Source organism: Pleurodeles waltl, chromosome 11 (assembly GCF_031143425.1).
Source record: "Pleurodeles waltl isolate 20211129_DDA chromosome 11, aPleWal1.hap1.20221129, whole genome shotgun sequence".
Taxonomy (NCBI): domain Eukaryota; kingdom Metazoa; phylum Chordata; class Amphibia; order Caudata; family Salamandridae; genus Pleurodeles; species Pleurodeles waltl.
Genome location: NC_090450.1, coordinates 28,237,023 through 28,249,816, shown reverse-complemented (window position 1 = coordinate 28,249,816; position 12,794 = coordinate 28,237,023). Strand labels below are relative to the sequence as shown.

General features: G+C 47.3%; 1 protein-coding gene across 4 annotated transcripts in view; it reads left to right on the top strand.

Annotated features, from left to right (window-relative positions):
* RUBCN (rubicon autophagy regulator) overlaps window positions 1–12,794 on the top strand; it is a 186,231-nt gene that overhangs the window by 91,777 nt on the left and 81,660 nt on the right. For 2 of the 4 annotated variants that reach the window (XM_069212890.1, XM_069212889.1), the window contains 2 exons: window positions 10,546–10,647; window positions 12,161–12,235. In XM_069212890.1, the coding sequence (XP_069068991.1) occupies window positions 10,546–10,647; window positions 12,161–12,235 (177 nt within the window). The remainder of the gene's footprint in view (window positions 1–10,545; window positions 10,648–12,160; window positions 12,236–12,794) is intronic. The other 2 variants (XM_069212892.1, XM_069212891.1) reach the window with 1 other exon arrangement.

Below are 12,794 nucleotides of genomic sequence, written 5' to 3'. Positions count from 1 at the left end.
TGCACAGAAGTTCCGATCCTTCAGGTGCTGGGGGCTGCGGGTGCAGGGTCTTTTCCAGCCGTCGGGAAATTAGAGTTCAGGCAGTCGCGGTCAGGGGGAGCCTCGGGATTCCCTCTGCAGGCGTCGCTGTGGGGGCTCAGGGGGGACAACTTTGGTTACTCACGGTCTCGGAATCGCCGGAGGGTCCTCCCTGAGGTGTTGGTTCTCCACCAGTCGAGTCGGGGTCGCCGGGTGCAGTGTTGCAAGTCTCACGCTTCTTGCGGGGATTTGCAGGGGTCTTTAAATCTGCTCCTCTGTAACAAAGTTGCAGTTCTTTTGGAGCAGTGCCACTGTCCTCGGGAGTTTCTTGTCTTTCTTAAAGCAGGGCAGTCCAATGAGGATTCAGAGGTCGCTGGTCCTTTGGAAAGCGTCGCTGGAGCAGGTTTCTTTGGAAGGCAGGAGACAGGCCGGTAAGACTGGGGCCAAAGCAGTTGGTGTCTTCTGTTCTTCTTCTGCAGGGGTTTTTCAGCTCAGCAGTCCTCTTCTTCTTGTAGTTTCAGGAATCTAAATTCTTAGGTTCAGGGAAGCCCTTAAATACTAAATTTAAGGGCATGTTTAGGTCTGGGGGATTAGTAGCCAATGGCTACTAGCCCTGAGGGTGGGTACACCCTCTTTGTGCCTCCTCCCAAGGGGAGGGGGTCACATCCCTAATCCTATTGGGGGAATCCTCCTTCTACAAGATGGAGGATTTCTAAAAGTCAGAGTCACCTCAGCTCAGGACACCTTAGGGGCTGTCCTGACTGGCCAGTGACTCCTCCTTGTTTTTCTCATTATCTCTCCTGGACTTGCCGCCAAAAGTGGGGGCTGGGTCCAGGGGGCGGGCATCTCCACTAGCTAGAGTGCCCTGGGGCATTGTAACACGAAGCTTGAGCCTTTGAAGCTCACTGCTAGGTGTTACAGTTCCTGCAGGGGGGAGGTGTGAAGCACCTCCACCCAGAGCAGGCTTTGTTTCTGTCCCCAGAGAGCACAAAGGCTCTCACCGCATGGGGTCAGAAACACGTCTCTCAGCAGCAGGCTGGCACAGACCAGTCAGTCCTGCACTGAACAATTGGGTAAAATACAGGGGGTATCTCTAAGATGCCCTCTGTATGCATTTTTTTAAATAAATCCAACACTGGCATCAGTGTGGGTTTATTATTCTGAGAAGTTTGGTACCAAACTTCCCAGTATTCAGTGTAGCCATTATAGAGCTGTGGAGTTCGTTTTTTGACAGACTCCCAGACCATATTCTCTTATGGCTACCCTGCACTTACAATGTCTAAGGTTTTGCTTAGACACTGTAGGGGCATAGTGCTCATGCACCTATGTCCTCACCTGTGGTATAGTGCACCCTGCCTTAGGGCTGTAAGGCCTGCTAGAGGGGTGACTTACCTATGCCACAGGCAGTGTGAGGTTGGCATGGCACCCTGAGGGGAGTGCCATGTCGACTCAGTCATTTTCTCCCCACCAGCACACACAAGCTGGCAAGCAGTGTGTCTGTGCTGAGTGGGGGGTCCCCAGTGTGGCATAAGATATGCTGCAGCCCTTAGAGACCCTCCCTGGCATCAGGGCCCTTGGTACCAGGGGTACCAGTTACAAGGGACTTACCTAGGTGCCAGGGTTGTGCCAGTTGTGGAAACAATGGTAAATTTTAGGTGAAAGAACACTGGTGCTGGGGCCTGGTTAGCAGGGTCACAGCACACTTCTCAGTCAAGTCAGCATCAGTATCAGGCAAAAAGTGGGGGGTAAATGCAACAGGGAGCCATTTCTTTACACAGGGCCCCCCCCCCCCCCCCAGCCCACAGGCCAGGAGACTCAGCCAAAGCTAGGAGAGTCTTCCTAGTCTGTCAGGCGAGGAAGAGTAGAGGAAATAGGCTGGTTTGTTGCAGGGCCTACTCTGCCTTACATCCTTCTGTTCAGGTCATTCCCTCTGGGGAACTGACCCACTTCCACAGTGATAGGACCTAGTCTGAATTGCCTCTTGTCTGTCTCTTTAATATCTCCACCCATTCTCTCTATTTTGGGGTTAGAGGTATCCACCTCTGCTAATCTTATCTTAGCCAGGGTCACCCCTAGCTTACCCAAAGAGGTTACCCAGAGCTGGAGTAACCCCACCATGACCAACAGGGTCAGGGGGCCTAACTTGCTATTTGGCATGGGGTCAGACCACCATGCCAAGGATAGTGCAGCCATAAAGGCTAACACCCAGCAGAGGCCACTGACAGCTGTCAGTGCCCAGAACCACACCTTTAGCTCTTCACCTACAAGGGAAGGGGCTAAGTTACAGGCTTCTTTGGGTTCAGGGTGCCTGTCTGCTGTATTAGAGTGGGGGGTTACTACATCTTGTAGTAAACACCCTTCTTCCACTCTTTCTTCTGTTAGCTGAGGAGCCACCCACTCAGACTTAAGAGTTGCCTGACTAGCCAGGACTTCTTGTGGGTCAGGATGGACTTTACCAGTGCCGCCACTTTTGGAGGTCTCCCCTACTGGAGCAGACTCTATCTGGCTTGCTGGAACCTTGGCTAAAGGTTGTCCACCCTTCCTACACTGTTTTCTTTTCTTTTTCTTCTGGGGCCTACTTGCAGTTACTGCAGAGGCAGCACCTCCAGAATCCTTGGGAGAGGACTGGCACTGGACCAGTTCCTCTCTTGGGCTCTGACTAACCTCTGGGTAGTCATTTCCAAGGAGACAATCAAGGGGGAGGTCTGTACTGACTACCACCCTTCTCCAGCTAAAAGTCCCACCCACTTCTATGGGCACAAAAGCCACAGGCCTATCAGTGACCCTGTCTGGGCTAACTCTTACTCTGGCCATCTCACCTGGGATGTAGTGGTTTGAGAACACCAGCCTGTCATGCACAATAGTGTGACTGGCACAAGTGTCTCTCAGGGCAGTGGCTGGGATTCCATTCACCAGTAGGTGGTGGAAGTGTCTACTTCCCTCTGGAATCTCCAACTCACCTGTTGGGCCCTTTTTCCAGTTGAAGGCTATGAAGACCTCCTCATCTGAGGAGTCATCCCCAATGGCTACACTGGTTACCCCTGGGATTTTGCTAGGGGGTTTGTTTTTGGGACAAGAAGTGTCCTTGGTGTGGTGCCCTGTCTGTCTACAGTTATGGCACCATGCCTTAGTGGCATCCCAGTTCTTACCCTGGTACCCACCTTTGTTTTGGGTTGTGTCTTGGGGCCCACCCTCCTGGTCTGGTTTTTGGGGGCCTACAGAGGACTCTTTTTCTTTGTTTCTAGTGTCACCCACTTTCTCCTGGGGAGGCTTTGTAACCCCTTTCTTTTGGTCACCCCCAGTGGAAGTTTTGGTTACCCTAGTCTTGACCCAATGGTCCGCCTTCTTTCCCAATTCTTGGGGAGAAATTGGTCCTAGGTCTACCAGATAGTGATGCAACTTTTCATTGAAGCAGTTACTTAAAATGTGTTCTTTCATAAACAAATTATAAAGCCCAACATAGTCATGCACTTCATTTCCAGTTACCCAACCATCCAGTGTTTTCACTGAGTAGTCTACAAAATCAACCCAGGTCTGGCTCGAGGATTTTTGAGCCCCCCTGAATCTAATTCTATACTCCTCAGTGGAGAATCCAAAGCCCTCAATCAGGGTTCCCTTCATGAGGTCATAAGATTCTGCATCTTTTCCAGAGAGTGTGAGGAGTCTATCCCTACACTTTCCAGTGAACATTTCCCTAAGGAGAGCACCCCAGTGAGATTTGCTTACTTTTCTGGTTACACAAGCCCTCTCAAAAGCTGTGAACCATTTGGTGATGTCATCACCATCTTCATATTTTGTTACAATCCCTTTGGGGATTTTTAGGATGTCAGTATTCTCTCTGACCCTATTTATGTTGCTGCCACCATTGATGGGTCCTAGGCCCATCTCTTGTCTTTCCCTTTCTATGGCTAGGATCTGCCTTTCCAAAGCCAATCTTTTGGCCATCCTGGCTAACTGGATGTCCTTTTCACTGGAGGTATCCTCAGTGATTTCAGAGAGGTTGGTCCCTCCTGTGAGGGAGCCAGCATCTCTGACTACTATGCTTGGAGTCAGGGCTTGAGGGGCCCTGTTCTCCCTAAATAGGACTGGTAGGGGGGAATCACCCTCCAAGTCACTATCATCATCCTCTGTGTTGCCATCCTCAGAGGGGTTGGCCTTTTCAAACTCTGCCAACAGCTCCTGGAGCTGTAGTTTGGAAGGTCTAGGGCCCATTGCTATTTTCTTTATTTTACAGAGTGACCTTAGCTCCCTCATCTTAAGATGGAGGTAAGGTGTGGTGTCGAGTTCCACCACATTCACATCTGTACTAGACATTATGTTTCTAAAAGTTGGAATACTTTTTAAGAATCTTAAAACTAGTTCTAGAATCTAATTCAAACTTTTCACAAACTTTTAAACACTAAAAGAAATGCTAAACAGGGACTAACACAAGGCCCTAGCAGGACTTTTAAGAATTTAGAAAAATAGTTCAAATTGCAAAAATCTATTTCTAATGACAATTTTTGGAATTTGTCGTGTGATCAGGTATTGGCTGAGTAGTCCAGCAAATGCAAAGTCTTGTACCCCACCGCTGATCCACCAATGTAGGAAGTTGGCTCTGTATGTGCTATTTCAAAGTAAGGAATAGCATGCACAGAGTCCAAGGGTTCCCCTTAGAGGTAAGATAGTGGCAAAAATAGATAATACTAATGCTCTATTTTGTGGTAGTGTGGTCGAGCAGTAGGCTTATCAAAGGAGTAGTGTTAAGCATTTGTTGTACATATACACAGGCAATAAATGAGGAACACACATTCAGAGACAAATCCAGCCAATAGGTTTTGTTATAGAAAAATATATTTTCTTAGTTTATTTTAAGAACCACAGGTTCAAATTCTACATGCAATATCTCATTTGAAAGGTATTGCAGGTAAGTACTTTAGGAACTTTGAATAATTACAGTAGCATATATACTTTTTACATAAAACACATTTAGCTGTTTTAAAAGTGGACACAGTGCAATTTTCACAGTTCCTGGGGGAGGTAAAGTATTGTTAGTTTTAGCAGGTAAGTAAATTACCTACAAGGTTCAGTTTTGGGTCCAAGGTAGCCCACCGTTGGGGGTTCAGAGCAATCCCAAAGTTACCACACCAGCAGCTCAGGGCCGGTCAGGTGCAGAGGTCAAAGAGGTGCCCAAAACACATAGGCTTCAATGGAGAGAAGGGGGTGCCCCGGTTCCAGTCTGCCAGCAGGTAAGTACCCGTGTCTTCGGAGGGCAGACCAGGGGGGTTTTGTAGGGCACCGGGGGGGGACACAAGTCCACACAGAAAGTACACCCTCAGCAGCGCGGGGGCGGCCGGGTGCAGTGTGCAAACAAGCGTCGGGTTCTCTGTAGGTTTCAATGGGAGACCAAGGGGTCTCTTCAGCGGTGCAGGCAGGCAAGGGGGGGGGCTCCTCGGGGTAGCCACCACCTGGGCAAGGGAGAGGGCCTCCTGGGGGTCACTCCTGCTCAGAAGTTCCGATCCTTCAGGTGTCCTGGTGGCTGCGGGTGCAGGGTCTTTTCCAGCCGTCGGGAAATTAGAGTTCAGGCAGTCGCGGTCAGGGGGAGCCTCGGGATTCCCTCTGCAGGCGTCGCTGTGGGGGCTCAGGGGGGACAACTTTGGTTACTCACGGTCTCGGAGTCGCCGGAGGGTCCTCCCTGAGGTGTTGGTTCTCCACCAGACGAGTCTGGGTCGCCGGGTGCAGTGTTGCAGGTCTCACGCTTCTTGCGGGGATTTGCAGGGGTCTTTAAATCTGCTCCTCTGTAACAAAGTTGCAGTTCTTTTGGAGCAGTGCCACTGTCCTCGGGAGTTTCTTGTCTGTCTTGAAGCAGGGCAGTCCTCTGAGGATTCAGAGGTCGCTGGTCCTTTGGAAAGCGTCGCTGGAGCAGGTTTCTTTGGAAGGCAGGAGACAGGCCGGTAAGACTGGGGCCAAAGCAGTTGGTGTCTTCTGTTCTTCTTCTGCAGGGGTTTTTCAGCTCAGCAGTCCTCTTCTTCTTGTAGTTTCAGGAATCTAAATTCTTAAGTTCAGGGAAGCCCTTAAATACTAAATTTAAGGGCATGTTTAGGTCTGGGGGGTTAGTAGCCAATGGCTACTAGCCCTGAGGGTGGGTACACCCTCTTTGTGCCTCCTCCCAAGGGGAGGGGGTCACATCCCTAATCCTATTGGGGGAATCCTCCTTCTACAAGATGGAGGATTTCTAAAAGTCAGAGTCACCTCAGCTCAGGACACCTTAGGGGCTGTCCTGACTGGCCAGTGACTCCTCCTTGTTTTTCTCATTATCTCTCCTGGACTTGCCGCCAAAAGTGGGGGCTGGGTCCAGGGGGCGGGCATCTCCACTAGCTAGAGTGCCCTGGGGCATTGTAACACGAAGCTTGAGCCTTTGAAGCTCACTGCTAGGTGTTACAGTTCCTGCAGGGGGGTGGTGTGAAGCACCTCCACCCAGAGAAGGCTTTGTTTCTGTCCCCAGAGAGCACAAAGGCTCTCACCGCATGGGGTCAGAAAAACGTCTCTCAGCAGCAGGCTGGCACAGACCAGTCAGTCCTGCACTGAACAATTGGGTAAAATACAGGGGGTATCTCTAAGATGCCCTCTGTGTGCATTTTTTAATACATCCAACACTGGCATCAGTGTGGGTTTATTATTCTGAGAAGTTTGGTACCAAACTTCCCAGTATTCGGTGTAGCCATTATGGAGCTGTGGAGTTCGTTTTTTGACAGACTCCCAGACCATATTCTCTTATGGCTACCCTGCACTTACAATGTCTAAGGTTTTGCTTAGACACTGTAGGGGCATAGTGCTCATGCACCTATGTCCTCACCTGTGGTATAGTGCACCCTGCCTTAGGGCTGTAAGGCCTGCTAGAGGGGTGACTTACCTATGCCACAGGCAGTGTGAGGTTGGCATGGCACCCTGAGGGGAGTGCCATGTCGACTCAGTCATTTTCTCCCCACCAGCACACACAAGCTGGCAAGCAGTGTGTCTGTGCTGAGTGAGGGGTCCCTAGGGTGGCATAAGATATGCTGCAGCCCTTAGAGACCCTCCCTGGCATCAGGGCCCTTGGTACCAGGGGTACCAGTTACAAGGGACTTACCTAGGTGCCAGGGTTGTGCCAATTGTGGAAACAATGGTACGTTTTAGGTGAAAGAACACTGGTGCTGGGGCCTGGTTAGCAGGGTCCCAGCCCACTTCTCAGTCAAGTCAGCATCAGTATCAGGCAAAAAGTGGGGGGTAAATGCAACAGGGAGCCATTTCTTTACACCACCTTGTCAGTGAGCCGGTATGCAACAGAAACCCTGGCACTTAACAACTATCAACCTTCACTCCTTCCACCTTAAGGAGAGATTGTGTTTTATAACTGATGCTCTGCATTTGTACCCACCATATGTTGCTAAAGACCTGCAGTTACTTAATAGTAACAATATATTTGCAGTTTGAAACTCTGCTAGGTTTACATGACCACCCACTTCCCAGTGAAGAGAGGAGGGGCATATTAATACAGGAGATTGAAAGAACAGCCAGAACATGTAACATACACCCAGACCTACAGAAAACGTTTCATAGTATTCATCACCTTTCTTGGGGCCTCAGTCAAAGTTAACTGGCCCTGATGCAGAAAAAATATTTACACTGTTTTCAGCTACATATTACAGTGTCTTGTTATTAATTAAAACAGTGAATTAAGAACTCTGGCTTCTTCACAAATACTACAGAAGAGAGGCAGTTCTGCCTTGTGTGAGCATGCTTTCTTTTTCACCACAGGTTGTCAAGGCCAAAAGCTGCTTTCATTTATCTAGGCCTGTGCTGCCTATGAAGCTGATAGAGTCCTTAGCAAGGAATAGTTGTTAGACTGGATGGTGTGGCCTTTGTGAATCTCAGGTCACTGACATTTACAGTGCACTTACCAGATACGATTTCACTTCATATGAATGATCCTAGAGCCTTGCCAGGCAGAACAAGCAGATTGAAAGTTACCTTCGATTCCTAGCGATATCTTCTGAAACTGCAGTTTCTGTATGATCTTAAGTACCCATTCTTTTAATTTGACAAGTAACACAAAGATGGGTTTAGGTATTTGTTTTTGAGAACACGCTGACTTTGGCATACTTATCCGAAGTATTCTTCAACCAAATACACTGCAGACGTTCCTAGCAAGTAATAGCAAAACACCTACCCTGTTTTTTTGAGGGTTTTGAAATGATATCGGTCAGAAAACGAGAAAGAATAGATAAACTGTTTCCTGCAACATAAGGACCAGACGTTCGGATTGAGTCTGTGTCTCTACAGCATGTAAGGTGGAATGTGTGGTCACTTAAAGGCCATACCGGGTGCTCTTTACATGGCTTCTTCTCCTCACCATCTAATGTAGTGTTTGACAGTGGTAGCCAGTGGCATCTTGATTTAGAGTTTTACGCATTCGATAGACCCCTGGAGGTGCACTTTGAGAAAGGATGCAGAAAGGCAGGTCAGTAATGCCTAACAGGCGTTGCAAAAAAAAAATCCAGGCCATGAAGACGTGCTTGATTTGATGTTTAAAAAACATAGAAATATGCCTTTGACACTGCACTACTCTATGCCCTGTGTTGCCTTTTTTTTTTTTTTTTAACCAGAGTCGTCATATCGAGGCAGATGCTCCTGACCGTGCTGATTGGGGACCTATTGGGATCAATTTCTCTAATCCTTATTATTCTAAAGATATCCCCGTTTAAATTTGCTGTTGGCTACTCCCTCAAACTCAAGTTTTCAAAAACTGGTGCACCCAGCGGGTCCAATGAGGGCCTTCACTAAAAAAAAAAAAAAACAACAAATAAAAAGTCTTGACTGCCTCTAATCTGTGTCAAGATACATACTCCTGATGTTCAGTACACCTGCAGGGCTAATTTTTGCATGCTGATATAACTCCAGCACCTAGCCTTCACTTAAGATACCAAGTTAGGCCTTTAGCAGTTCTCAGCCCAAAACCTTGTCCCAGTAGATATTGACTACCAGAAATATGATTCTCCTATAGATCAGACTTTAATTGTTTTGAACTAGCCTGGTCTAAGCCCAGAACTGTGCTCGAAAAGACATTGACTACCAAAAACATTTTTCACCTGTAAAGCAGACTTTACTCTTTTTGAACTAACCTATTTGTAACCTGAGCACTATAAGACTTGAGCATGGTGATTGGTGTTTGGGCACTCAGGGTTTTGGGTCTGCTTGGTAGGTACCTCATCTGCAAGGACGACAACCTTCAGAGTTTTCTAGTATAACACCAGGAATTGTGGAGGAAGCAGGGCAGCAACCAGGTATCACATTCTACCTTGATATATGTTCCTCTGTTTGTAACGTATGCTGCACTTACAGTCAAAATATGAACAGTATTTAGTAAACCTACAGATCCCAGAAAGATTTCAGAGAATTCCTGGAAACCTCCTGTTGGTTAACATTGTCCTTAGTGCTCAGAATGTTTTAGCACCCTCAGTTTTTTGCATAAGTTCTAATTTTGATATCTACCTGCAACAAAATGTTTATTCCTCATTCATCAAATGATTTCTTTGCCCCGCTGCTCCTGAAGAGCCAGTGGTTCAAAGGACATAACTTCATCATCCAGTTGGAGTACATTAGTAATGGTTGTCTTTGACTACCAGTGGTACACACATGTACCTGTTGCGGATCATGCTACTAACCTTTGATTGCCCCAGATCCACAGGAATCGGCTTCACCTGTAAACACACAGGACCCTCCCAGAATTTCAACCTTGCAGTGTCCTTCCATCCAGACATCTACTGTAAGCATTCACACTCCTCCAGTCCCCCTTTTCTTATGTTTACCAATATCCGTCACCTCTCTCACATTCAGACACAGCTTGTAGACGTTTGGGCATTCTGTGATACGAGTGCTTTGTCTACTTTCACGTAGTACGTCCTGCTGCTGGTCCCCGCCCCCCGGGACCAGCAGCAGGAACCGCAAACCTTGAAAAATAAAACAATAATAAACCATGTTTACTATAGTTTTATTTTGAAAGGGGTGGGGCCATGGGGGTGACGAGCACTGAGGGGAGTGCCAGAGCAGTTTGGCCGGCCAAACACACCTGCGCACAGGGCTGTCTCCAACCCGGCACTGTGTTGCCGGGTTGGAGAGAGCAAGCCCAGGCTCCCAGTATGCGTTGGAGTGCCCAGCAAGGGCGCTCCAGCCAATCATAATGCTGCTTTGAGCAGTGTCATGATTGGCTGCAGGACAGGCTGGGAGCCTGTGCTGGAGTGCGGTGGTGAGTGGTGGTGCGGTGGCGTGGTTCAGGTAAGTGTTTTTTAAAAAATTATTATTTATTTATTTTATTTGTATTTTGTTTTCTTTTATTCTTCCCGCCCCAATACTTTGCCCAGTCGCCAGCCGCGACTGAGTGCTAGTACAGAAGCGTGAGGGTAAAATTAAATTCCATCTTACGCTGCGCAGCTCCCAATGCCTTCAATAGTAATCATGTGCATCCAGGTTTGTATCGTTAGTTACTTTGTGTATTGGTTATTTCCGCAGACTGCGTGGCTACAGACAGTGGCTCCCAGTTCAGTTCCCGGGACTCAATGCGGATGTCAGATTCGGGGTCAGCAGATGATGTCGATGAATATGAGATCAAAGGTAAAGGACTCTTTCAGTTCTTGATATTGTCTTGTTATACTTTGGGGGTATTTGTGATCTAGTTCATTAAGGATATAGAATTTCAACGAAAAACACTGATCATTTGGAAAGAGAGTGCAAAATAGTTGGGTGTTCTTCGTAAGTAGAAGGTACATTTTCAAGTTTTGTGTGGAGAGTTTGACATGAAGACTAATGTGCTTAAAGTTCTCCTTGGAATACATTCTGCGTTCACTAATATTCTCTCAATATTCTAAGTCCATTTAAACTCTTTGTTATTCAAAGTCCCACGTCTACCTTTGAAATACTGGGAAAATTGGGGTATCTTTTCTTTCAGTAGAGGAAGACTAATTTTGTAATAAGAAGAGCATTTGGGTCTATTATAGTTGATATATACTCTTGATATATACCTTAGCTCTCGGCCATTTAGCTCACCCATCCCTCTGAAAGATAGGTGAGGACCTTTGAAGTGGAAAAGGGCCATTAAATGGAAATATTAGACCCACATGCACAATCTGTAGAACTCTTGGCACATACACTGGGCAACCTGGGTAATTCTGCACCACTTGTCTAACACTACACTATCAGCAGCTGTCCCCATCCCTGAGTCTGGTGGGGTTACACATGCTGATGCTCTGAAGGGAGCAGATGATGGAGACAGTACCCCTTGCTGGAAGAATCTACAGAGCCAACAGGAAATGGACAGAAAGAGCCCTGGCTAACAAAACAAGCAAAGGGAAGTTAAACAGCTAGCCATCTATCTGCTGTTATGGAGCGAGTTCATGCACTATCATTGACTCATCACACTACCTTCTCTCTGTTTTCTGTCAGTCTTGTGAGCTTCATGACAAGACCATACATCTGGTCACACTCTGTAAAAAGCATGTCAGACCCTCTCCCCACCACATGCAGACTCCGTGTGCCGCAAGGTGGATCCTTCTGTTCAGATCACCAGCACCTCCATAGCCGACCTGAACTTGCCTTCTCAACTACTCATCGCATTTCACATAATCTCACTTCGATACAGTTTTTTCTGTCCAGTGTTATTCCATTTTTGCAGAACGTTAGTGGCTGTCTGCATCACATGTGTACAATGCTGCATAGATTCTAAGTGGTTGTTTTGAGATGTCTATCCACACCCACTGTACCCTTGCAGTTTGGCAGCTGTTAGCTAGTAATGTGTGGTGCACGATCATCTTTGACAGTTTGAGCCAAACTCTGATGTTCTTGGAGGCGTCTGCAGCAAAGGGGTAATTCACACTTAGGCCTTTTGCCTCTTGACTGCCAGCATGCATCTGTTAAGGGACTTGGGGTGCCTGTTTGAGTGAATGGGCCTTTGTTGTTGATCATAAAGTCCATGGGGCAATGGTTTTGATCAGTTTGTTTATCAGTTCTACTGTTTTAACTTGTGCTGCTAAAATGCCATTTATGTGCACTTAGCCTGCTGTCTCTGAGCTCCGCGCTTCTCATCCTGCCATGGAAATAAATGTGTTGTTGTCATCACTGTATCACACAGATGGTAATGATGGCTCTAGCCTGATTCAAATGTCTAAGAATGGAATGTCCGCGTCCATGGCTTCGTTGTTCTCAGGTAGTACACAAGTGCTTCACGGGGGTGTACTCCCAGCGCGCACACATTTCTGCATGCGAGTGTGTTTGTGTGCACTGCTCACCCAGCCCCAGGATCACAGGTTGCGTAGGCTTAGAGTATGAACAATCTGAACCACACATGAACACAATACAGATGACAAAAAGTCAGTAAAAGCAAACGTTTCACTCTCGAGTGTTGGTCCTGCTGCTTCATGGATGCCTATCCGGGTGAGGGTTTCGCCTCAGGGTCTGATTCATCATCAAGGAGAGCAGAGCCTTAAAACATTAACGTCTTGTACATCTCACTTTCTCTCTCAATTAGATATGGAGTCTGTAGTTGGCATCCTATAGTGAGTGCAGACAAGCTCACTCATATTTCTTCTTGTGGCAAATGCAATAAAAGTGAGGTCAAAATACAAAAAAGCAACACACTAAAATGCTCTGCAAGGCAGATGTTTCTGGCTAGAAAATGTGTGTTTACACAAATGCAGACTTGGCGCATAATGTGTGCATGAGCGTCTAGTTAGAATTCCTGAGACAGAACATGGGTGTAGGCTGCA